The sequence below is a fragment of the Lepisosteus oculatus genome, chromosome 3 (genome assembly GCF_040954835.1).
Source record: "Lepisosteus oculatus isolate fLepOcu1 chromosome 3, fLepOcu1.hap2, whole genome shotgun sequence".
Lineage (NCBI taxonomy): Eukaryota > Metazoa > Chordata > Actinopteri > Semionotiformes > Lepisosteidae > Lepisosteus > Lepisosteus oculatus.
The window spans coordinates 15,330,848-15,357,323 of NC_090698.1; the positions used below are offsets into that span (position 1 = coordinate 15,330,848).

At 43.1% G+C, this 26,476-nt stretch overlaps 1 protein-coding gene across 5 annotated transcripts; it reads right to left on the minus strand.

Moving 5' to 3' along the window:
• Positions 1–1,958: 1,958 nt before the first annotated feature.
• On the minus strand, positions 1,959–26,371 carry lmbrd2b (LMBR1 domain containing 2b). 5 transcript variants are annotated; one of them, XM_069186916.1, is made up of 18 exons: positions 26,314–26,371; positions 21,453–21,683; positions 20,270–20,373; positions 19,127–19,228; positions 18,045–18,212; positions 17,255–17,465; positions 16,354–16,428; positions 15,703–15,816; positions 14,702–14,885; positions 13,357–13,538; positions 12,940–13,073; positions 12,021–12,126; positions 10,190–10,287; positions 9,112–9,215; positions 8,417–8,463; positions 7,893–8,007; positions 7,233–7,362; positions 1,959–6,310 (listed from the first exon to the last, which is right to left on the minus strand). In XM_069186916.1, the coding sequence occupies exons 2-18, from the start codon at positions 21,624–21,626 to the stop codon at positions 6,247–6,249; spliced, it is 2,112 nt and encodes a 703-aa protein (XP_069043017.1). In that variant the 5' UTR covers positions 21,627–21,683; positions 26,314–26,371; the 3' UTR covers positions 1,959–6,246. The 5 variants fall into 5 exon arrangements, with proteins under 5 accessions (XP_069043017.1, XP_069043018.1, XP_069043015.1 ...); XM_069186917.1 differs by lacking the exon at positions 26,314–26,371 and adding an exon at positions 25,334–25,454 and having other exon boundaries at positions 1,959–6,307; XM_069186914.1 differs by lacking the exon at positions 26,314–26,371 and adding an exon at positions 25,334–25,454.
• Between the last annotated feature and the right edge of the window lie 105 nt (positions 26,372–26,476).

Sequence of the window (26,476 nt, forward strand, 5' to 3'; positions counted from 1 at the left end):
TTGTAATACAGTCTAGCTTCATGAACCAGATCCTTCTTCCCCTAGGGAAACAGTGTCGAGATTGAGAACAGCTTTGTGGTTTGAGCTTCCTTCAGCCCACTTAATTTTATCTTTAAAAATACGAACTTGAATTGGGCCTGTTCCAAAACCACAACTCTGTGCCGCTTGCTTCTGCTCTGAGCAAAAACAAGCTTGAGTACATTGAATTTCATTATTTTGATTGCAATATGGTTTACTTTAGAAATCCAAAACTAAGAAAACTCTAAATCCTGGAAGGAAGACTGGCCTCTTTTTGCATAGTAAGAACTATTTTATAGCAGGCAGCTGTATTTATAGCGTGCCTGCTGTAATTCTGAATTCTTTTAACAATGGAGAAACTGAAAAAAAACAGTTACACATTTCAAAAGCAAAACCTTTGACAATCTCCAACAAGAAAACATCAAGTTAGTCTGCTGTAGGTCTTAGTATAATCAACCAAGAAAATTTGTTTTGACCTTTTTTTATTTTTCCCAGCTCAAACTTCGTATCCTCAGCACACACACTTTTCTATTAGGGCTTCTCCTCTAGAGTTCATTTAATTGCTTTTGTAGTAAGAAAAGGTCTTATTTGGGTACAGTAACAAAGGTCCGAAGACACTATTCCCTTCACATAGCATTCGGGAGTCTTGTCAGGTCTATACCTACAACACGCTTGTGTATAACTGCCAACTCCAAACGTTATGTCATGGCAGTCCCACATTTGTTGCTTTTGGGTAAAACAGAAGGCAGCCTTGCCCTAAGCCCTTGACATCTCCTCTCCGAGTGGACACCCTGATTGGTTCTGGCACTTCAATCTCTGCACCGAGAGCTGGTCGCAGAGCTTCTCACAGCTCTGCATTGTGAAGGGGAACGCAAGCAGGAGGGGAAGGCCACGCAGCCGATGTGTGAGGCCCCCGTCATGCCTCAGTAACGCCATCTTTCACATGGGCCAAGCTGATTGCAGATCGCCCCTCACCGCCCATGTGTATTATTATTATTAATGAGCCAGCCGGACACGGGAGCAATAGAGGGGGGTTTTATTGGGGACCCAGGTGGCTGGCGCCTACGTCTCCTTTCATGCCCAGTGTTCTTGTGCAGCCACCAGCACACACGCACACAAAGGTCAGGCGTCCCCGTCACGCAACGCTGGAGCCAATTAGGCGGGCTGGGTCAGACACAGGAGTAGCGGCACGCCTGTGGTATTTCTCCATGTCTTAGTTGGTTTTTTTACAAACTTTTAAAGGCGTAATGCATTTCAGTCCGCTGTATGGAGCAGAACAGCCCTAAAATCTGCCCGCAGGAGCGCTGGATTGGATTCTGGATGTGTAGGTTGGGTTGGGTTCAAATCCCAGGTGGCACAGCGCTCTTGTACCCTTGAGCAAGGTACTTCACTCACATTGGTCCAGTGAGATACCCAGCTGTGGAAATAGGTACAAAGGGAAAAGTTGCTTTACTACACTTATGACCACATGGGCTAGATGGTGTGGTCTCATGAGTGTAACCACTCTTATGAATAAGTGGGCTGTGTTCACATACAAGTGGAGGACGGGGCATCTTGGTCATGCACAAGCTCCCCACGAGGAGGTGGCGTGCACATGGGAAGAGCTGGAGGCCGGCCGGCACATTCCTTTCCCCCAGCTTCCAAGGGTATGATTTTTTTTTAAAGCGCATTACCAAGGCCGAGCACGTCTGGCTGCCCTCAAACGTACGAGAGCGACTCTATGGAGAGACGAAGTCAGAAAGAAGGCGCAAGCCTTGTGCGTCCCACAGAAGCACACTTTTTCCTCCTCCTTCGAAACCCTGAGTTCGTCACCTGTAAACCCTGAACGAGAATAAGCGCAGAACACGGATGCACGGATTGCTTCTCTTGAAAGGGAGCCAGATGCAGCTGGTCTACTCAGGAATAAATGTGCAAATGTGACCATAAAAGACAAGGACAGGTCTTTCAAATAGATGCCAATTTAATTTGTGCACGTCACTACAGTTCGTCATAGTTTAGATATACAGAGAATCAAAACAAGATGGTAATAATAAATTATGGATTCCATGAACAGAACACATGGTTATTAGAAAAATGTACATTCGTGCACTACGAAAAAAAAACTGCTTTATATATTTCTGTTCTAAATTCATCCTTCATACAATTTACAGAAATATATGGTTCAGAGACACTTCAGCGTATTTTAAGTGCAAGGAAAGTATTTCTGCGGCATGAGAATGTTTAAAGAAATCCCCGGGAAAATAAATAAGTGCATTTTACACCAAGAACAAGAACCTATTATTTACCTGTCAGTATCATCATTACATATTGACAGTTTACACTGAGCTGCTGGAAACATTTTTGCTTCCAAACAATTTAAAGTTTATCACTGGTCCACACTCCTGTTTTTGGGGAGACAGAGCTCTACACGTTTGCTGGGGAACACAAACTCCTTAATGATGAAAGACATACTGTAAGTAAAACCAGTGAAATTAACAAGTGATCCAGTTAAGCTATTAAGAGCTCAGGTAGAATGAAAAACAAAACACCTTTTGCTCGACAGAACCAAGAGTGAGGATCACTGGGATTTGGATCTCTAGCCAAAAGAAAATCATGTTCCTTTTCACAGGCCTCTTTAGAGAACCATTTTAGTTCACTCTTTAGAAGATATCAGGGGAATTCTCATGCAAAGGGTTCCAAAAACCCTTATGCTTTGTTCCCCTTACCAGTCCAAGATTGCAATCTGACCAGCACTTGACCTTTCACCTGGGTTACACAATGCTGCAAAGAGCCTACAGCACACATGTGTGCAAGGCAAAGCAAACTACATGAGGATATTATCATATTTTACACGAAGGGAATTTCAGCTAGTTTTAAAATACAGGACCAGAGGCTAAATAGAAAATGACTGGTTTGATTTTATGTTATTTGATTTTTTAAGCCTTTAAAGGAGCATCGCTTTTCTTGAACCCTGAATGTGGAAATGATCAAAGCAGAAGCTAACCGAGGGAAGAAATACAGCACAGGAGAAATAAAATAGCCAAACTCTACGACATCAGAGCACCTACACTGCACTGTATACTCAATACAAGACAGGGGGATTAGTACGTGTGCCAGTCATACTATTACCAAATGAGCCAGTCAGGCCTCCTCTCGTTTGGAACCTTCTTTCTCCAAAAGCAGATCTTCACTCTTTAGAGTCAGAATCAGACAGAAATTACAAACACTTTTGAAGAGCTTATTTTATGTACACCTGGGGTCGTTAACATATTTGCAGTTAACACACAACACAATTAATCCTAAAAAGTTAGATCCTATTAAGTTAAGATTAAATTAAGTTAGATCCTTAATCCTAAATCTGATCTACTTTTACGTTTAAGGAAGAACTTGCATTAAAGGGTGGTTTTATTGGGTAGTGGGCTTCTTGTAAAAAGCTAAAACTACAGTAAAATCATATACACTATCACAAACATTGCACTTCACCTGAAGAAATTGTTCCCCAATGTGAAAGTTTTCTTTTTTCAGTATGTCCACATTATTGATTCACTACAGAATCCAGTTTCTTTTTTACCTTTTATAAACTAATGAATGACGTTTTTAGAGAAGAGCTTGGCTTTTATGCATATCCAGTATGTATTTAAGTATCAACTGGTCCATAACCAAAGCACATTTTGGCTACATTTACAGGAGAGAAAGACATGTCAATACTTTTGCACAGTCACATTATCTACTACAAATTCATTTAGAACCGAATACTTTTATCTTTTCAGTTTAATGATGGTGGGAACCCAGACAGTAAAATGAATTAAAACAAAGCTGTCTGAACTGCAGTGTACAGAGACTACTTCTTTTTAAAATAATTATAAAATACATACATCAGTCATGATCATATCATACTGATTTGTAAAGATGTAAAATCTTGATGGATATTATAACCTTATTGCTCAATGGCAGGATGGCGCTCATTTCTAAAAAGGTCACTTCTTCAGCTACCCTAAGAATAAAACAAACGAAAACTTTGGCACTCTGCAGGTTAATGTTATACTGGACAGAACTGAGAATTTAAATAGAGGACACAGTGAACAAGAATCAGTGTAACATAACACTGCTGAAAAGAATGAGTTATCACAACTTAAGATTAAGACACTGCACATGAGAGAGAAAGTATTGCTAATTTAGACAAAGACTGTTTTTTAAGTCTCATTTCTTATGCAGAAGCGGGGGGATATTCGAGAGCTAGTTCACATCTCAGGAACAACACTTTACAGATAACTGGATGACTGGCTTGAACTTAAAAGCACAACCTGGGCAAAATAATGTGAAAAAGTAAAAATAATTAGGCAGCAAGGGAATGAAGAGACAGTATTCACACAACTGAAACCCCTCAAAAATGTTAAATACCAGTCTACAGCAGTATCTAAGAAACTGCAGTTAACACTCACTGACTTCTTCAAAACAGAGGCAGAAAAAACTCTTCACCAGGACGAAGTCATTAACAGAGTAATAAAAGTTATTCCTATGTATCTTTCAGTACCTGTGAGGAGCAGTGTTGAGTGAAAATTGGTGACTTGTACCCTGAGGAATTCCGTCCTCAGTGAGCACAGCCCATCTAGAGTGTGGTTGGGTATGACCATCTCTGAGCATCTCTCATCACTGTTAGGAAACGCCACACAGTTAGGATCAGGCACAGTCATGTCATAATTTATGCCAGACAACGAACAGAGGCAAAAAGCAGTAAAGCAGTTTTTTCGTGACAAACGATATCATTACTTATGATCCTGAGAAAGGTAGCCCCAGCACCAAAATTTCAGGACAACAAAAACACACGTTTTTCACTTCCAAACAATGTAGCCTGATGCAAATCTGGGAACACTACGTCCTTTGTAATATGGATCTGATCACACTGACTGCGGTGCCCAAAGCCATATACCCCTTTAAAGCAGAAAAAGAACTTTTCACATGAGTGCGGTACTTCAGCTTGTAGTGATTTCCATAAATTAAGAGAAACCTTTCTTGAAATAAAAACATTTCAAGGCCATAAACAAACACCTTTAAATACACCAAATGTGGCAATAATGCGATTTTACACGTACACAAAAAAATCCTCTATGTACAATTCAGTGTACTTTTTACTTACAGTGATTATGCAATAACCTGTTAACACTTCAGACACAGCTACAAGGTTTTGTATGTACAGTTCAGAAATAAACACAAGAAAGGTTTTCTTGCTTTGTTTGTAATGGTAAAAAGAGCTTTGTTACAGAGGTGCCGTGTTTTAGTGTGTGATCAGTTGTAAGGTAATGAAGGTCAGTAAACAAGCCATTTTCTCAAAGTGCCACCAGCCCTTAGCCCCTCACACTGTTCCTGCAGCAGACTGAAGGACTGGAGGAGCGCCAACAGCATGTGCAGGCAAGCCAGCATGTATTTCTATTCTGGACACATGTAACATAGTATGTCGGAGGCAAGTACACAATACTAATTAAAACTGTGTACACAAGGGTTTTCTGACATAAAACTTGATTACTTAAAAGTTAAGCACAGTACAGTATGTCTTCCTTTCACCAAATCCAAAAAAGGTAGAGACACATCGGATCACATGATGTCATCAGTCGATCAGTAATGCAGGAGCATGTTTCACTCCTCCTGGTGTGTTTTGCTGCCTTATCATAACTGTCCTGCCCTGGCCAGAAAGACATGGGAACCCAAAGCTATTGGTAATTTTGGAAAATGACATTGATGCATGCTGTGGCCCATTTTTGTTTTTAAAAGAAGAACCATAGAGGGAGCAGCACATTATCCATATAGAAGCAAGACCAGCTGTGAGAACAGTTTGCAAAGAGACAGAACAGGCTTGGAGGATGGGGCCAGGGGCCAGCGGCCAGCTTGTGCCTGCCTGATCTCTGGTTTACTGAAAAAAGTCACATTCTGATACAGGAAAAAAAAAGAAAAGGACTCGTGTTATAAAAAGCTCCAGGCTTGCAGCCACTCCAAGTGGATTTGCAGATGGGCATATGCAATGTCTACAGTCCACACTGAGCCACGAGAAGCCATGATACAGAACTGCCAGTTGAACACGAGAGGTAATGTGCTACATTCACAGACAAGCAAACCTTATTGTCTGGTTGTCAGGCCTGGTGTTGGGTTGAATGTCCGGCATGTGTCTGGGTGAAGAGGCCCAGGAAGCTAGATCAGAGACATGATCTGTGCAGGAGGATCTCGGCCAAACTGCACCTCTCCCTCTTGCCTGGTTCACACGTCGTCGAAGATCCGACTTCGGGACATTGACAAATACCTTCCCCCAGGAGGGTGCCTGCTGGAAAGGAAAGATACCCTGGTCACACGAATCTTGAACTGTCTTTTTACATTTCAGGCTTATGCTGTATGTTTAGCACTGACTGAGCCCCAGCTATTTCATCAGATGCTTAGCAGACAGGAGGCCACTGGCCATACTTTACCAAGAGGCAGGGCAGGAGGCTGTTTGAGGTCATAGCCTGTACACCCTGCAGCCCTGCAGTTCTTCAGACACGTATTCACACAAATCACACAAAAATCCTTCAATGCTGTGAAGTGGAAAACTTTGTGCTACGTCCATGTGTACTTAAATCCCATTTGTTGTTTTCTGTACCTTATTTACATCTTATTTTCAAGGAAATAGCCATTTTCCCTTTATATCAACAAACCACTAAACAGAAAAGCTGTAAAAGGATCACAGAAATTCACCCAGAGACATTATCCCTTGGGATTTAAGGTTAACAGGATTAGATGTTTCCCTCAGACTATAGAAATAACAGAAAAATGGATTGACTACACAAAAGGTTACGTTTCCTTCTTGATTTTTAAAAGGAGGGGCAGGCTGGCAAGGCGATTAATGCCTTTTTAAAGTGATTTAATGCAAGTAAACAAGGAGAACAGCCAAACTACTGTTTTCATGCCAAGATGTATGATATTCTATTATCTTGTGCATTTCCTTTGCATTAATTATTTAATCAAACTCGTGTCACAATGTACAGACTCTGTCTGCAAAACGCGTGTGACCCATGAGAGACAAGGACCCGAGACAGAGCAGCTGTGGGGGGGGGTACACGACCCAGCGGAAGAGCAGGAAATGCAGAGCTAACCCACCCCTTCCCCACGGAAGCTCAGCTTCAGAATCTGGGCATCAATCTCTTCCAGGATTTTTTTTTTTCCCAGTTTTAAAGGGGAACTTGGGAAGAGCCTCTCCGGGCTCGTCCTACCTCCCGGGCTCGGCCTCCAGCGGGTCATCGGAGAAGGTCTCCGCGTTGAAGTCCAGGGGCTCTGCGTCCTGCAGCAGCTCCACGCGGTCCCTGTCAGGCCGGCCGCTGGACCTGGTGTACTTCATGGCTTCTGAAACAGAGGGACACGCACCGGGCACATGAGGGCAGGCCTGCCCGTTGTCACCTCTGCCAAAGCTCCCTTCATTATGTGCCTTTACTGTACGTCTTCTGCCATCCTTGTACAAAAATAAAAAAGCACCCAAAACAGAGGAGGCAAATCGGCACTGGTGTGAGGTGTGAGTCCTCTAGCGTAAGAGAAAGGAGAAGTACAATGTACAATCATGGACAAGGGAGCCGAGCCACATGCTCTTAAAGTATAATGTGACTTAACTGAATAATGCAGCTCCTCAGCTCAGTTACTAACATGACAGCAGTTCATCAACTCTTCCTACCAAAAGGGCTTGTCTGAACAACGCATACTCACTTCACTGGAGCTAGATGTCATCTTATACCACAAACTCTGTTTTTAAACTTTAAGCTTAAGGCTTTGCCCTCAGTGATGCATTTCATAGTGTCAAAATGTTCAGAGGCGAATCACTGCCTCTCAGCATGGCACAGGCCTGGCCCTTATGCAAAACTGCAGACAGGTCAGTCACTCACGTCTGCTTGAACTGACGTTGGTCGAGTCCGAGAAATTCGTCTCTTTCAGCTCTGAATTAACATTCCTGTTGCGGGTATAGTCCTCTCTCGGGTTTCCATAGCGATCCTTCAATTCCTGCAACAGACAGATCTGTTAAAACAAGAAAAACCCAGGGAAGCCAAACAGAACAATTTCCAAAACGCGTTTAAAAACCCACAGTAAGCGATTTAACCTTGAGTGAACAAACAAAAAGCAAATGTGAATATGTGGTAATAGCTGGGTAAATGTAAAATTAGAACTATTATACAGTACAACACGATATAATAATTAAGAAAAGAGGGAACTGGTACTGTATATTAAGTTACCACGCAAAGCATTTCCACTTATTACTAGTTGGAAACATAGACCTTTAATAGTTGCTTGTAGTCCCCCTGAGGTATTTATCTTTTTAAATCTTAAGTCTCCAGGGTGACCCAGAGTTAAACAATCAAAAACAAAGGCAAAAGACATTTACAAATTGCAGCTGGCAAAAACCATCACTCACCCTTCTTCTGTTCTCCCCATCTTCAATTCTTTGGCGCTTTCTCTTCTCTGCATTGAGAGAAGTAGGATTTATTGAGTTTAGTTTATTGAACAGAGAAAGCGCACGGCTCTTTGGGTTCACCATAGTATGCTAAAAAACGAATTTTCTTCTTTAATCCCTGGGAAGGACACAACCTATAAGATATTTTTTTAATTTCCATTATATGTAGCACATAAATGTATACAAATTTATATACCATATATAAAAGTTTATAATACTACACACATTGACAGGAGTCCATGCTGCTATTCAGCTCAGGATTCACGCATAGAGAGGAAACGTGTGTGGCGGGGGTGTTGTTTGTTAAGCCTTATCTGAAAGAGCTCTTCCAGGGCCACAAACATATGGGGCATTTAGTAACTGCACAATCATTCCATTTCAGGAGGCAGCCATTCAGTAACTTTTATTCAATCGAGAACAAAAGATTAATGTTTCCAGGTAACAAGCTGTTCAATCAATGTTAATAAGAATCGATCAACATGTGCCTTCAGAACAGAGAGGAAGCCCTTGAGATCTTCCGCTGTAATTTTGTAGTTTTTCTGTCATAATCAAAGCTTGAGTGTTCACTTTAATAATATTCACATTATACACTTCATTATTTTCGCAGTCTATATTTGGGCACCCCCATTGGATCAATTGAAACTTTCTTGCATTACCTCTCCTGATGAGCTCTTTTCCTTCATCTATGAGGTCAGAGGTCATGTCATTGTCTCCCATGAATTGCTGGAACCCCAGTAAGTTCAAACAGCGGGTCCCAAGGCTGAGGGCAAAAAAAATTTTTGAAAGTAAATCACACTCCTGAGGACATACTCTCTGTTACAGAAACGGGTAATAAAATGAATAAAATAAAATAATTAGAGTGCATAATTTCAAAGATGCAGATGCACTGATAAACTGTGCAGAGGCAGGTCACACTATGAGCACGGTGTCTTCCATTCAGTTCTGAAGGATGCGCCTTCGCAGTACTAACAATCTAAGAATGTAACTGAGAAGAACAGGTTTGAAAATGCACATCTCCTTATTGTGGAAGTTTGTAATCCGTGCATTTGTATATTGAGCGATGGGCATATTTACGGATTTCTGTGGGCTCTTTTATTCTTTCGATGTAAAGAAAACCTAGCTGCATTTAAGTGTACTGAATAGTCTCTTGGCAACAGCAAATGATATAAGTGTAATAATATCCATTTCGACACAAACTGTATTAAAAACAACAACCAAAATCTACAGAAACTACTTCTTTATCATAGAGTTCTTTTATTATGTAACATGGAAATAAAAAAAAAACCTCAGACAAGAAGGCTTCCAGATTTGATCATAAAGAGAGTCTTTTGCTCTCCTGCTCCTTGGCACTGAGATGGCAGTACAAAGGACAAACTGCACTGTCCCAGACTTCCTGGATTATAAACTGTGTGGTAAAGAAGATGGCCCCTTCTCAGATAAGGAAGGCACACTTTTTTCTTTAATGGAATAGCAATAGAAATACAAGAATTCAATAAAAAAGGAAAACAGCAGAAAACAGTTAATACACTCAGGGCCTGTCGTGAGGACTTACTAATTTGTTCCGAAAACACTACCGCTAGCTGTACAACACTGATGGCAGCTTTGCTGGGAACGAGAAAAGAACAAGCTCTGGGTCACTTCTTCTTGAGGATGGTTTACTTCTGCTGGGACAAATGTTTTTGGCTGAGCCTTTCTCACACCAAGGCAGCGACACAAACAAGAAGAAAGCCTCACCTGAAGTAGGTCGCGATGCAGAGGATGACTATCAGCATAGGGTAGTAGATGTAGAAGCCATCTGCAATGAAGGACAGCACCCGCATTGAACCCATGATCTGCAACAGAGCACAGTATGGCTTCAGTCCACTGAAACACCAATACTATCACCTCAATTCAAATCACTTTTCACATAACCACTATCAAGCAGCTTAAGACAATAAGGTTAAATACTGGGCGTTTTCAATCTCTCACATATTAACTCTTAAAGAGCATGGATTCACTGTATACCTTAATAAGCTATAATCTCAGATTGACGTTTTTGTTGCTGAACTCTAAGTGCAGGATTCTTACATTGGAGAAACAAACCAACAGGAGAGAGCAGACATGCTCTAGAGAAATTGTTGACGGTACAAAAAGAAAGACCAATGAAAAGCGAAAGAGAAACAGAACTTTGATAGTATCTTGACTTCATTATCTAATGTAATCACAGCTTGTCATGTTATGTTTCAATGTTATGAAATGTTATTATTTCCAAAGAATAACCTATACAAAGAGGTAGAAAATCATCTGATCTCTGAAATAAGAGATAAATGTAAGCCGCAAACAATGTATGTGAAAGTATAACTTTTGTGCTTTCAAACGTCGACATCTGACCACTCCAATGAGAAAAGTGCCGTCTGATCTTGATAAATTTGTTTAAAGAAATTCTTCCCTTGTACAGAATCACATGACTGGTAGACAGAGAGAGACATCTGCTGGTCATACTCAGAGCAGGTTACAACTGCAGCCCACTCAGTATCAGCATGCTTTTCAACACTGGCAGTGAGCAAACAATGCCATAATACAGCACTGGCCTCTTAAAGCTTTGTTTAAACTGACTTTGACCCCTGATAATTGCCTTCTTTCATGTCTGACAGAGTTTCTCCATGATAAGTGACAACATGCACTTAATTAGGTTTCTTTTGTGAGTAAAATAAACTATAAAACAAAACCTACTTCTTATTTAATTAAGGCACAGTAGGAGAGGCCATCGTTTTGCAGCCTTTGAGAACAAATGTGAAAACCTTGCATTCCCTGAAGAATATTTACCTAGAGCTCGGCTGAGCTGAGAACAAGTTGCAAAGCCCTTCCATGCGTCTTTAAGCCACAGTACGGTTAACAACACATTGTGGCTTTTTACCACCACACAACGGGACTCTCAAACCAAGCTGCTGCTGTAGTGCAACCGAGCTACGAATGGGAGGTGAAGATAAGCCATGTGCCATCTTTGTCACCCTCAGCCAAAGACACAGCAAGAAAGCTGTCAGACCTGAGGTCTCGTATCAAAGTGAAGAGAGTGTGATCAACCCCAAACACCACCAGCACTGCCACCCCTGGCTCACGCACTGAGCTGCAACGTGTGGGGTGTTCCCGGCCATGTTTCGACTGAGCATGCACACGCTACCTCTTCTGCACCCACGGCTCACACAGGGCAGAGACATCTCCCAAAGACCTCCTGAATGGTGTTCCTTATTTACAACTGCATCCGCCTGCAGTGTGAACAGCTGTGCATGTGACCTTCAGGAGAAGCATGTGACCAACCGCCTCCTACAGCAAACAGCTTGAGTCAACACTGCTCTGTCTTCATTTCCTGCTGATCATATGGCTCGTCTGGCTTTTGTCTAATGAAGTTTACCTTCATTACCTGGCACACCAATCTAACAATGGCTCATGCTGGCAGAAAGGCTGATAACCCTCGTCTCTCCAAAGGGCAGGTTAATTAACAGAAATAAAGATTTTTTTTTCCAGTAGAGACTAAATACAGCTACATGCATGGAAGGCAGGCCTTTTGTAATTGTACTCCACTCACAGAGGTGTAGGCGGTCTGTTCCTTCTTCTGATGGGAAATGGTCGAGTCTAAGTGGATCAATCCCAGGAAGTTCAGGCACAGGGGAGGTGTCAAGCGACAGAACAGCCTGGTGTCCAAGACAAGGAGAGAAACAGCCCTTTAAAATACACATCCTTCACAGACATGAGTATAACCATTCCTATGGTTCTAACCTCAGGGCTTTTGGCAATGTAGATGGTGAAGCAAGCTCCAGGCACGGATATCTATTCAACATGTCAGTGCTCTGTGACCCAGAATAAGGAAAAGGCCCGAGCTGGTCAAGCTTTCTAGCCCGAGTGTCTGTTTCAGAATGTCAGTTCTGTGCCTGTGTTTTATCTTCTGGGGCTGTGGGTGATACAGCAAACCACTCAAACATCGAACATCTAGAATAACTGTATAAATATATTCCCACAGTACACATCTGCCTTTTTTGTTTTGTTAAATGATCAGCAGAAAAGAAACAGTGTGCGCCACAGGGCATTTTGTGGAAATAGCCAGCAAGGGGCTGTTGAGAGGTGGAGTCCTCTACTTTCCTCCCTACAGCTTTCTCTTGTGCTCCTTACAAAAGTGCCCCGTTCCCTGTGACCCATGTGACGCAGGTATGAATCAGCTGATTTCAACAGTCAAACAACAGGTTCAAACAACAGCCGAGTGATTTTGTGGCAGTCAGGGCGCTTGGTTTCTAACCAGAGGAATGCTACCTCAAACCCCAGGCTTGACAGAAGAGCAGCTGTTACGTGTCGCTCTCCACACAGGATTAAATGGTGAGGGTTGACCCTACTTCACACTCTATGAATGAGGCCCATATCATTGTAGATGGAATTTGTTCTCATCTGGCTTGCCCGGTTAAATAAAGGTCTAACAAAAGAACAGACAACCGGTTGTGTCTGCGTCTACATACATTCCACTGAACTGCAGGCTGTAGGCGTCGGTCTGGTGGTGAGAAGCCAGGTAGTAGTAGTTGAAGACTCGGATCCGAAACACGGTGGAATACACACAGGTGCACAGGAAGAAGATGGTGATAAAACAAGCCATCTGGGATGGAATTTGGAAGAAACACAAGGGGAAACTGATCAAACACTTTAATTACTGCAGACACGCTCACACATGAACCTAAGGTAGACCAACATTAGATTAAACAAGGACATGACTATACTAAGAGATATTTAAAACCCAACGAGTGTTACTGCTTCCAATACTCAGTTACATGGTTTTTCCTTTGCTAAAAGTATAGCTTGCTATGCTAATCGCAGAGCCCCCATGAAGTAACAGCGAGGTTTCTCCCAGGCAGCTGCAGATGTACAGGTACATCTCTCACCTCGATGTACAGGTAATTGTAGGTTCTCTCGGCCAGCTGGATGAAGACGGCGAAGAGAGAGAGGACTGGGCGCGTACTGAAGAAGGTGCATTCGGACCAAACCACCGCCACAGAGAACGCCGAGAGCAAGATGGCCAGAGCCCGGTAAAACCACTGTTTCAGCTGGCACTCCCAGTACCACTCTGCACAAGAGACACACAGGCACCAGATAAACCAGAGGGGCCCTGGGCTGTGGTGTCCAGCGGTCAGTAGGCTACCGACTCTAGTGTCCACCTGGGCTCGGTATCGCAAGTATCAGTCTACTCAACACTTCTGGGTCACTTATTCCATTTCTGCATAAAGGGCAGCCTGCTATTGCCCATCGTCAACCATGATACAGAGAAAAGACTGCACCCAATTTCTTCAAAACACTTCCAGAGTGAGAATGTGCTGAATGGATAAGCTTCTACTTATATTAAGATGTAAAACTGACGCAAGGTTGCTTGTCACAGTTCGCAATTCCCTTCAAAAAACACAGCACAAAAATTGACTTGGGACAAACAGTACGATCCAGAAAGTCCAAATCCAAAAAGGATAAACCAGTTTTCGAAAATATATTTCATTTTTCTTTCAAAGCATCATATCCTGTTCAGGGACACGGGCAGCTGACATGCCTGACGTAAAAGTTCTAACGAGAAACTGAATGAGATCAAGGGTTTACGTCAGTCTTATTACTGCAAGTCTTCTCTCAGACAGTGTTAAGGCCTTGATATGAAAAGTGCAATATTTAAGGTAAAAACATACTACCATGTCTTCCATTTACTTGACAAAATATGGTTTTATTATGTTTTGATTAATTTCTAATTACTTTCAGTTCTGTAAATATGACAACAGCTGAATATGAAAGCAAACCACGCATTATAGGGGAATTCTGTCCAGGTACAGGATTTTCCCTAATTGTATACTGAACTCAAAGTCCCTTTATGTTTAAGGGATTTTCCGTGCCAGAACTTCCATGCAAAGTCAGTACACAGACACAGAAGCAAGCAGAGCTCTTTACCACTGTCTGAAGCAGAGGTGCTGTACAGAGATGCAGGCCTTGGCCTCTGTTAATTGTCAAGTAGCTCGTTCGGCCATTCGCATCCGATCAAATGTTCTTCATCAGCCTTCATCAAGGTCGCACACACCCGCGTCGTCGGCTGATTTCGGATGATTTTTGGCTCACTTGCCAGACTGGGACTTCGTGCTTAGGGACCAGGTGATGAGCTGTGCCCAGCAGCTTCAACCAGCTGAACAAACTGCAGTCACCATCACAGTCAAGGGGCACAGTGGCCACATTTGGTACATCAGGTCGTATGCTGCTCACCTACAGTTGGCGTGTAGAGATAGCGGGAGACCCAGCCCTCGGGCTCCTGGGGCGCGAAGCTCCTGACAAACTGGCGCGTGGCGCTGGCCTCGTTCTTGGCCACGTCCTCCAGGTGGAAGGCCTGCTCCAGGAGGATCTGCCACTGCACCTGCGTGCGGTTGTGCCTCTGCACAGCGTAGATCACCTGGCCCGGAAGACAGTGGTGAACATGGGCCGATGTTCCACAGCTTTTACTGGGACAGCGGGCTCTCGATGGGGATCAAACCTCGTCATTACAGAAAACTCCCCTCCTAAAACCCCATGTAACAAATATTCTAAAGCTTTGTAAAATCAGATTTTGTTAGTTGATGAAGGAATCCACTCTGGAGGACTGCGTTACAGACAACCCCTTCAGTTTCACTCTTCCCCTAAGGATGGACCCGACGTATCCTGCAGTAGGCAGGCAGACTATGGCCTTAAAATGCTTATTTTTTCTGTTGCTCTTTTAGGCTGAAGTCCAGGTTTGCCTCCTGTGCCTGCTGAGTTAGGCTCTGCTACACCACAACCCTCTTTGCAATTTGCTCATTGCAAATGGATGGATGTTCTTTTGTGGTACGAGCTTATTTCACCTGAAGCAAGGCCTCAGCAAACGCCTGAGCAAACTTGCATATACCTTAAAATACGCCTGTACCACCAGATGTAGCTCCACTGCCAGTAAAAACCAGACAGGCTTGTGTGAATTCATCACTAAAGTCTGCTACATGTTTATCACAACAGATTCGAAATCTCTTCAGTGCACACGAAGGTACGTATTCCTGCATGTTTGCATACATTAGCTGTTCTCAAACAAGTATATCAATCAGCAATGGTTTCCATTATAGAGCTAATCATTAAACCCAAGGTCTCTGACAATGAAAGTACAAGAAACCACCAGGTTGTGATAGGGGTTGATCTGTAAGACCACAAAACAGTTCTTTCTTACAGGTAATATTCTGTAAATTAGCAAGCTGTATATTGCGTACTTGCTTGTGCAGCTTAGTCAGGCTTTTCTCGCTTGGGTAGGTGTTTTGCTTGTCATCAAAATCTTCATAGTCGTCCATGTTCCTACCCATCTTCTCCTGGTAGTCCGTGGGGCACTGAAAGAAGACTCCAGGCAATGAGCCCCTGCACTAGTCATCACACTGACAGCGAGGTGGACAAAACTGGACGTAAATGTGTTCATGTAAAAAAACAGGTAATAAAAACTTTTTTTCTGGAAAATAATCTAGCCACAAAAAGCGCTGGCCAGCGGACAGCCTGCTGTTTATTGCTACCGTAAAAGCCAGGGCTTTTCAAAATACCAAACAAGATTTTCAAAGATGTCTTGAAGTAAAAGCTCCTTTGTCACACAGGCATACATTAAAAAAGCAACTGATCAGTCTTTTTACTATGACTTAATTTCTCGTCTGTTCTCATTTATACATATACAATGATTTTGCTAAGGCCACTGCATACAAAATGTGGAGACTAAGTTTTCTATAGTTTGAATCTTTGCACACATGCACAGTATTTCCAAGGCAATGACAAAGAGGAATGTATCCGTTAAGCAATGACAGGAATATTCAATCCCATCAGTTTAAGTTCAGTTTTACGGAAATGGTCAAGCCTTGAAATTCACATTTCAGCCTTCTTACCTTTCTTAGTATAGTGTCAATGTACTTTCTCAAGGGATGGTTATACTTAATGGATTCGCTCACTTTACGCACCTCCTGCACAGACAGCACACCAAAAGAAGATAGATCAAAAGATGTAAATTAGGTTATAGCCTGTGAAGAAGATGGTTGTGGTAAATTTTTCCTTTTGCTGACACAGCAATCCTGCAAAAACATTCTCAAGGTGTTTCAACTGATACCTCTCTGACATCGCCCGTTGTCATTTTAAATGTAATCGTCTTTGAAGAGCTCCTTTCTGTATTTTAGAAGGTTCCTCGGGTGCTGGGACTTAAGGACCAGTGATTCTATGCAGAATCAAACTGGAGTTGACCGATGTGTTAGTTCTCAAGTAGTGTCCTTCAATTTCAGTAAATTTTCAAGAAAAGTCTGGATGACATTCTTGAATAAATAGGGCACTAGAAACTGAACAAGAAGGGTTGAGCTCCAGTCGAATTTTCTGTAGAATCCAGTATTAAAAAAAAAAGTTTTGCTTTAAATACAGGATTTGAAGAATTGAGCCCACTGTGCCTGATACAAGTACTGGCCAGTATGATTAAAGCATGTTCCACACATCCACAAAAAGTTGTGCTTTGTTCAGAAAAAGGGTTAACATGTGGCCATATATTGAGAAACTGCCTTTCTGGTTTTGGGTGAGGTCAATTTTCAACACAGACGTACTGAAAGAAATGTAATTATAGGTGCAATACAATCTGCTAGTTGTCAAACAATGTGCTTATACAATTCTACAATTGGAGACACAATAGTAGAGTGAGCTGCTTGTCTTTGGTGAAAAACAATTAAAGAAGAGAGAAAAGGAAACTGTTCAGTTTGTGGAACACCCACTCCAGCAGGCCGCGGACCGACACCAGCCCGCCTACAATACCTCCATGACATCTTCCAGGTTCTCCTCGGCATCTGCCTTTTCAGTCATGAGCTTGGCGGCTTTGAAGTAGGTCTTCATGAGCAGGTAGCCCTTCCGGGACGCGTTCCAGTAGGAGCGAGGGATCTCCACCAGCCCGTAGCCCAGCAGCAGCACCAGTAGGAACAGCCCCCAGGTGTTGGCGGCCGTGATGCCGATGGTCTGCAGCTGAGACCTGGAACCACATTACAGCGGGTCGCTCCAGCCCTCTCTCCCAGAACCATTTCGGCCCGTGTTACAAAAAACAGCAATTCTGCAGGCACACTGCAAGGATAGACATCAAACTACAGCAAACTGTACTCTCATACCTTGTTCCACCAGAATAGTTTTTTTTCCTTACACAGAGGAATATTAACGTACTGAGAAATGATCAGGCTATGTAGTGGAGGACGAAACACAGAGTTATATTAAAGCACAGGAAGCCGCAGAAATTCAGCTCTGATGCAGAATTACCTTAGAGATGATGGGAAGTGGAATTTAAAAAAATAAACTGAAATAAAAGAAGGGGGTGGTTCCTTGAAATGGTTTGAATAAGACACTGGCATATTACTTAATACTTCACTTAACAACAGTTCTTAGATTGCTTTGACCCGGCTACTTCCTAGTTGAAGTGGGCCAGATCAAACAACAGTTATGTGCAGGTGGAGAAGGAAACCTTGGCGATTTTCCCACTGAACCACTTCCTAGTTTAAGTTATTTGAAGTGACCAAACGGCAAGAACGACAGCAGCTGATGAATGAAGCAGAAACCTCACCAGTCTAGGTGCCACTTCGGGTGCACTGCCACGTAGATCAGGAGAGATCCAAAGATCAGGAGGTAGGTGCCGTAGTAGATGGCGTTCTCAATCAGGGCGGTTTTGATTTTCCCGGTGATGGAGAAGCCCCCAGACCTGGCATAGGACTGCATGAAGGGCAGCAGGAGCCTGCAAAGACAGAGCACGCGGCTGAGCAGTGAGGGTGCCCAGGCAGTGCCAGGGCTGAGGCTGAGCGGTGAGGGTGCCCAAGCTGGCCTGGAATGGCTACAGGTCAGAGGCATCTGTGCCTCAAAACACTGTCAGCACAAGCGAGTCCAGATATACGGCTAACAAGACAAAGATATCAGAGATCTCTGGTGACAGCATCCCTCTGCTGCAACAGTCCATTAGTTAAGGAAATCAGTGTGTTAAGAACATTAAAATGATCGTTTTCAGGATTTTTGCACTAAAAACACAATTACGTATTCAAACTTTCTAAACAGGTTCTTGGAAAAAGGAATGGTTCACTGAGCAAGGCCTGTAATTTCCATGACGGCAATAAAACAGTGTAACTCCTGGACACCGCTTTAACAGCAGGTCAAGGTCACAGAAAGGGGAAAAACAGACAAATAATAAAAATGCTTACATGCACGCTGTCTGTAAAAACATCACTGTGCCTTCTGCAAAAGCCTCACACTGCAGAGTGGGGAAGCAGTGTGTTCGAGACAGCACTGCCACTTGTGTAGGTGTGCCATGGCAGTATGTCCTGAGGTGCAACACACCTGGCTCACCATGATCAGCTAGCAGGCAAACTACAGGCATAGAAACAAGCGGATCCTTTCAGCTGCCAGCTCTTATTCAACATTGCTTTTTTTAATAGTGCATTAAGAATGTTTTAAATACCACGCCTGTTTACGCAAATCTACTCAAGGTAGGAAAATACAGAAAATGCGTGTAATGAAAGTCTTCTTGCTGTCCCAGAACACACTTGGCACTGATCACCGACTCCCCCACGTCCCACCTCATTGCCATGGCCCGACAAGGTAAATGAGACCCAAACACAGACTGATATACGGTAGATACAGGCTAAAGACAGGCCTTACCAGGTCAGGCACTGGGACGTCCAGTAGACAACGCGCCAAAAAATGGGCATGATGCCATCCGGTATGTAGCTCCATGGCTTGGTGCACACCTTCCTTTGTAAACTTTGAAAAGGAAATACAGATGCTTTCATCATCATCATCATCATCATCATCATTTTTCTGTTTTAAACAACCATCATATAAAATACAAGGTGTAGAAAAATACTGTGAAAAAGAAAACCCAGGATACACAGATATGAAGACAAAATGAGTTTGCCAATTTTCACGTTTATATATAGATTAAAATTACTCATAACATACCATAAAAAACTCACCCTTTAATTTAGATTTAATTTTCTGCAAGGATTCTCATTTAAATCTATTACATACTCAAACCACCTGAGCACCGTTGCAATGAATTCAAACCACCTGAGAAATGTAATACATAATCAGCTTCCTTTTTAATAATGTGAACAAGAAAGACTAAAGATGCCTATTTTCAGCCTCTAACGTAAAGATGCTGACTCCTTACTTTGGCCACATTTCCAAGAACAAAGATTGAACTAATTTGCAGCACTCGGTGAGCTAACTGTGAATTATGCACTGTGGACCATCAATCTAAAAACTAATATAATTTGACTTATTTTGAATACAAAAAGCATCAACAAATCAATAAAACATCTTCCAAGGCCAGGGAAACAAAATACATAATTCATACAGTACATAAGAGCATTTTAAAGGTTACAACAAAAGGAAGCCATTTGGACCATTTATCCTGTTGAGCTGCTTGTAGCTGATTGATTCAAAGATCTCATCCAGGTGTGATCTCATCCAGCTGAGCTGTGTCTTGGAAGAAGCCAGGGTTTTGGTAGCTTGTGCTCATACCACACCTTGTATAACTAAGTGCCTCCCAACAAAACATCTTCACTGGAAAGGAATAATCGTGGAAATGAGAAATGAGAAATTCCTATGTGGAATCACTTTTACCAGCTGCACAACTAAACACCTGCTGGCACAAAAAGAAGGAGCCAGTAACACATACAATACTTCCATCCAGCAGCTGAAATACCATTCTAGCTTCCATTATTCAAGAAGCCATTCCTTCATTCCCATTGTAAATACCACCTCTGGCTGACAGATGAGGCAAGGAGTGTTGCTGCAGACCTTGGCGTGGGCGAGATGGAGCCGTTCCCAGCTGTCTGGTTGGCCAGCAGTAGTGTCACAGCAGAGTGAGCCTCGGTCTCGTTCTTGCACTGCTTGTAAATGGTCTGAACGCAATAAGAGAAACAGAAAAGGAAAGGTCTAGATAAATTCAGCCATACACCTGGTGCAGCACACATCACCATAAACAGAGCTGGAGGGGGCCGAGTCCCACAGCAGCTTTTCTACCCAGGTGGTGAGTGCATGCCAACAACTCCAGTCTAAAATGCAACTCACAACACAGCCCACTGAAGCTAAGCAGGTGTGAGCCTGGTCAGTACCTGGATGTGAGACCTCCTGGGAAAACCTAAGGTTGCTGCTGGAAGAGGTGTTAGTGGGGCCAGCAGGGGGCGTTCACCCTGCAGTTTGTGTGGGTCCTAATGCCCCAGTATAGTGACGGGGACACTATACTGTAAACAGGCGCCGCCCTTCGGATGAGACATAAAACCGAGGTCCTGACTTTCTGTGGTCATTAAAAATCGCAGGGCATTTCTAGAAAAGCGTAGGGGTGTAACCCCGGCGTTCTTGCCAAATTGGCCATTGCCCCTTACCAATCTTGGCCTAATAATAATCCCCATCTATGAATTGGCTTCATTACCCTGCTCTCCTCCCCACTGATAGCTGATGTGTGGGGAGCGTTCTGGCGCACTATGGCTGCCGTCGCATCATCCAGGTGGGGCTGCACATTGGTGGTGGTGGAGGGGAGTCCCCATTACCTGTAAAGCGCTTTGAGTGGAGTGTCCAGAAAAGCACTATGTAAGTGTAAGCAATTATTATTATTATTATTATTATTATTATTAAAATATCCTCTGACTCAATTGGCCGAATTTCTACACTTTCTTATTACTGTGTAGGGTTACTGTTTTTATAAACAGTGCAAAAGGAACTTGGTAAATGCTGCACTAGTATGACACGAGGACAACTGTGGCTTTCAAGAATACCTTTTTAGTTCCACCTGATCTTTTACTTTTGAAAGGCAGCCATTTTCCGCCTATCTCGTGAAAATGACAGAGGACAGCGACCCACAAAATGCAAAGGACAACACACCTGGCGCCAAGGAGACACGTGGGGACACGTGTGCGCTGGCGTGAGAGCCCTAGCGCCAGCAGAGCGGGCGGCGGAAGAGGAGACGCGGAAATGTTCTCACCGTGCTGACGTCTAGCGGCAGGATGAAGACGATGAGGAAGCAGAGGTACCAGGCCAGCAGCGTGCCAAACAGCACCATCTTCTGCTGCTTCCTGAAGTCGCCATACCGGTGGAGCAGGAAGAGCGCCAGGAAGAACACCACGACGATCTCAATCCCCAGGGCAGCCCCGCTCATGGTTGCTCACGGCCAGTCCACGAGTTCCCGAGTCACGGCCAGCAGCTCATAATGTGCCTGGAGGGAAAGATCCTGATTACACCGCCGCTCTGTGAGGGTTCAGGGCCAAATCCGCCCTGCAATGCTGTTTTATGCCCTTCACAATGCAAATCGTATTCATCCCAAATGAGTTCATTAACAAAAGCACAGTTTTTTTTATCAAGTTTGATCGTTTTTTGACTGACTGATCAAGTTCAAGTTATGTGCCGTAGAAAAATAATAATACACTTTATGTTATATAGCGCCTTTAAAGGTGGCTTCTCAAAGCGCTTTGATGAAATGAAAATGAAATTAAATGAAACGCTTATCTGTGTGTATTTACTTACATGGCAAATGACATAACAGATGACATAAAAGATGGCATAATGTTGACTTACAGGTCACCCTGTAAGTATTCTTCAAATAGCAGAACCTGTGTACATTGTTAATCTATCAATCTCTCCTAACCAGCTCCGATGCCTTCGCTAAGCCTTCATTTTACAGATGATTCTTAAACAAATTCGACAAAAAAGGGTCATTCTTTCCCTGTAAGGGCTTTTTTTAACCTTCTCAAAGTGAGCCTGTCCTTCTTACTCAGCTCTCTACAGCTGTCAGTAAGACTGGGCAACAGGGACATGAAACCAACATTAATGTTTGCTTTCCAAGCGGGTGTCATTGTTTCCCCTCTATTCAAGCACCCCTTCACTGGAAAACAGTGTTTCCTGGTTTCGAATAAATAATGCAGAGTACCGCTTCCCAACAGCACAATGCTACACACAATAGCCATCAGCAGAGGAGGGAATCTTCTATTCACTGAACTGGAGTAGATTTCCACTTGCAAACACTCGGGGTTTATAGCATGCACTGCCCAGCAAATTAAAAAGGAAGAAATTCCCATCCAGCTGGAAGACTTTCTACCATTTGCTGCATTCAAGTATCTCCTTCTCACATTGTGTACATACATGCAAAGATACAAGGAGGTCCAATTGCTCAGTATGTTGACCCAAACATCCTTGGTGTCCCCAGACTCAGAAAGGGATACAATGGTCACTCTAAAAGATATTTCCAATCTACATTTCTGGCTAAGTTTGGATATCTATGGATACCAATTCGGCCACACGGGCAACAATCTTTTAAGCGAGTGTTTAAAATAAGTAACCATTTTATAAAATGGCACAAGCCGCCTTTTCACACAATAAATCTGAGAGCATTTTATTAAAGAAGCCACTACAAATAATGAGATATTTCAACCGTAACAACAAGCACATCAATATAATGCAAAATACATACGCATGAAATATAAAGGAATAACAATAACATTACTTATTATGTATTAATGTTTTGGTGCTGGTTAAATTGGAGACAGCTCTCTGCGGAAAGAGCTGCAGCTGAATATCACTTAAATGATTAATGAGCTACTCAAGTGAAGACTGGCGAGGGAATAGAGTGGTGATGCTACTGGTTTGATGATGAAATGATGACAGCTGTCATCTGTGTCCCATCGGCGCCCTCTCCACCCCTCCCTGGGCTGAAGTTGCCAGTGGCGATGCCCAGTGGCAGGGTGGTGCAGGGGTGGGTGAGGCACCTGCACAATTTCATTCTGCTTACCCCCACCCCCACAAAATTATGCCAACAGAAAACAAGCAAGCAGTCCTTGCGAGAAGCTGAGAAAGGCACAGCTACAGGACACAATCCACCCCGTACTCCCGCCCTTCTCCAAAGGACACTATCACACTCCCTGCCATTCCATGGCAATTCACAGGTCACAGGTTCACAGGTCACAGGAGTAGAGGTTCACCACTGAACCTCTATTCTCATCCCAGCTGATGGGGGACGTCGCCTGGCCTTCTGCTCACGTCACTTCTTTCACTGCAGGTCCAGCTGTTCTCCCCGATGGCGAGTGAAAGAATCCGCCCCCTGCTGGCACACATCGTCATTTCCACGCAGGACACCCGAAAAAAAAACACGTTGCGTTTCCTTTCTTCTCTTTTCAGCACGGAATAAACCTTTACTTGTTCCTTTTAAACCTTCACGTGTTCCTTTGCAGCCGACTCATGCTGACGCAGCTACTTCCTTGAACTACATATTGTCAATTTCCCCACTTTCGAAGTAAAGCATGAGCCACACGAGAGAATCCGGGTGAAAAAGCAGCACACAGATGGGCTTGTAAGGCCAGCACAGTCGTTGACTGTTAGTCTAACTGTTCTCTTTTTCCCCGAAACAGAAGATTAAGGTACTTTCCACTTAAGAAATTTGAAGACAAAAGCACACATAAAGTATGGCCAAAGGGAAGATTTCGATTGCTTCCAGGTTACTCCACACAGCGCCCACCTGGGACCTCTTCTTTAGAGCATGTGACACATGCTGTGAACAACTTGGAGACTCCTTTATCTTTCAGCTGTCCACACAGCCCCAGACCTTCAGACACTGCCCGAGCCACATGACAGGAGTCATCTGAAACAACCACAGGCTTCTAAACTTCATTCCCAGAAAAAAAAAAGGCAGCACAATTTCTATTATCTGTCTATTGATATCGCTACATTCCTTTACCGAGAAGGGCTCTCTCTCTTCTGGGACATGATTATGTTAGCTTCCAAGATCCTTCTCCCTTCACCTTCAAATGATTCTCCCATTTCTCCTCTTCACTTTTCACCTGTTTGTTCACAAACTAAAAATATTTCCACACATGACACTGTATAGCATGAATAAATATCAAGCATGTCCTGTATTTCCAATCAACCTTTGCTGCTGTAAAGCAAATGAACTGGGTTTGTTGAGTATTGCCTTTACCGTCGAAATGGCTCATCCGAATAAATGAAATATTTCATAGAATTCAATTAGTGAAAGGCAATGTGTTCTAAATGTGAATAAAAAGTGGGTTTACAACATTTAAGCATGTCTCTCCTTCCCGTATGGAAGAGTCCATTCACAGTAAGCATGAGACGGGGCAAGGTCAGATTCCGGTTGATCCTGTGACTCTCGCACAACAGAAAGTATATGCTGTTTAAAAACAATGAAGAATGTGAAAGGACGAGCACATAGCAACAAGAGAAAAGGGAAAAGCCAGCGTATACACACCCATTCTGAACTCCGTGTGCGCACGTCATACCTGACAGCACAGGCTTTCACAGCAGCGGCCTGGAGCTGTCTTTCTGACGAAATGCCCCCGACCCTACCGTTTACTTTCGTGCAGCTGTCATCTGCTCTTCCCGTTAGCGGCGCTGCCGGCTCAGTGACCAAAATTCTCAAACCTCCAACTCTCAAAAACAAATCGTCATAGTAAGATCTTTGAAAGCAGACCAGAAGACGTGCGGTTTCACAAGCTGTGCTCCGTGGAGTTACACACCGGCACAGACTAACGGGCAAGCAAGAAACAGCACAGTGAAAAAGCCGAACACTGGAAACTTCAGTTCCCCTTATACACGGCTGCTTGTTTCTATGCGTTACCATAACAAATGCTGGCGAGGATCAGCACATTACAAAGCGCCTCATTTCTCCTTATTTTACTGGGCATCTGCCGAAGCGATGGCACGGTTATAATTGTTATAAAACAATTCATTGGGCACCTACCTTCTACAGCGAAAGAACGGTATTTTTTATATTTTTCTTGACCTTTTAATGGTAACCTACTTTCAAATGATCCGCAGAGTAATTTACCCTGTCGCTAATGAAAAAAACCAGTCCCTTACCTCCAATGGCTCGTATCCTTAACAAAAATCTCCCGGAACCCGGCTCCCAACACTCCCTTGTATAAGACAGAATTACTATATTGCACCAATTCTCAGATATGCGTGTACCATAAAGCATCAACGTCACATCCTGTTCGCTTCCTACCTTGTGCAAACGTGAAAGAGCATTATAGGAGATGGAGTCATTGTAGTCTGCCCTGAGTGTTATTTCGAAGGGAAAGTGGCAGACAAACTACATTTCCTATAATCCATTGTAAAACGGTCGCTATTTTACGTCATAGACCGGCGACAGTTGCGAGCGCCAGTCTGAGAATTCGGCATACGTATTTTCCTGTTACGGTTCAAGGAGTGTAAAACAACAGCATATAGCAAAGGTCCTGTGCTATTCTGCCCCTCTGGCCTGTTTGAGTGCTTGTTCTTAATTGATCCGAGGTTCTTATTTAGACATTTTTATTTCAAAGAAGCCATGTGTATCGGCTTCAAAAGCATGGCGAAGTAGCTTGTTCCACTCTCCATCCTTCTTGTATAGAAGTGCCTCCGGTTTTAAAGACAATTTCTTGTGCGTTCTTCATAATAATCGTTGTACATGATATGCCAGTGTACTTTAAAGTTACACAAACTTTGTCAATAGTTTTAATATGGTTTTAGATTAAAATTATTAATACATTGCCTCTATAAACACCATTCATATGTATATTTGGGAGGAAAAAACACTTTATCCACTACTGAAATGCAACTTGCCTAAACCATTATGGTCCTAATTCGACCACACTTGTGTAATATGACTATTAATTAAATGAGTTATTTTTCCTTTATTATTTCAACTGAAAGCGATGAACAACAAATGGCAGCTTTATACAGATTGTTATAATATACATTAAAAAAATCATATAGGAAAATAATACAACATAAAATACCAATACATTATATGTTCTTACAAAATACAAAAGGTAGACGGACGATGCAATACAGACACGAACCGTGAGATGACAGAGGCAGCGCACAGGCACATCTAGAGCCGCGCGGGCAGCCAGCGCAGCCGGCTGTGGGGATCCTGCGTGTGACGTCAGAGTGAGCCGCCAGGACAGCGAAAACTAACCACGATTAAAAAAAAAACAAGCATGTTCTCCGACGCGGCGGAGA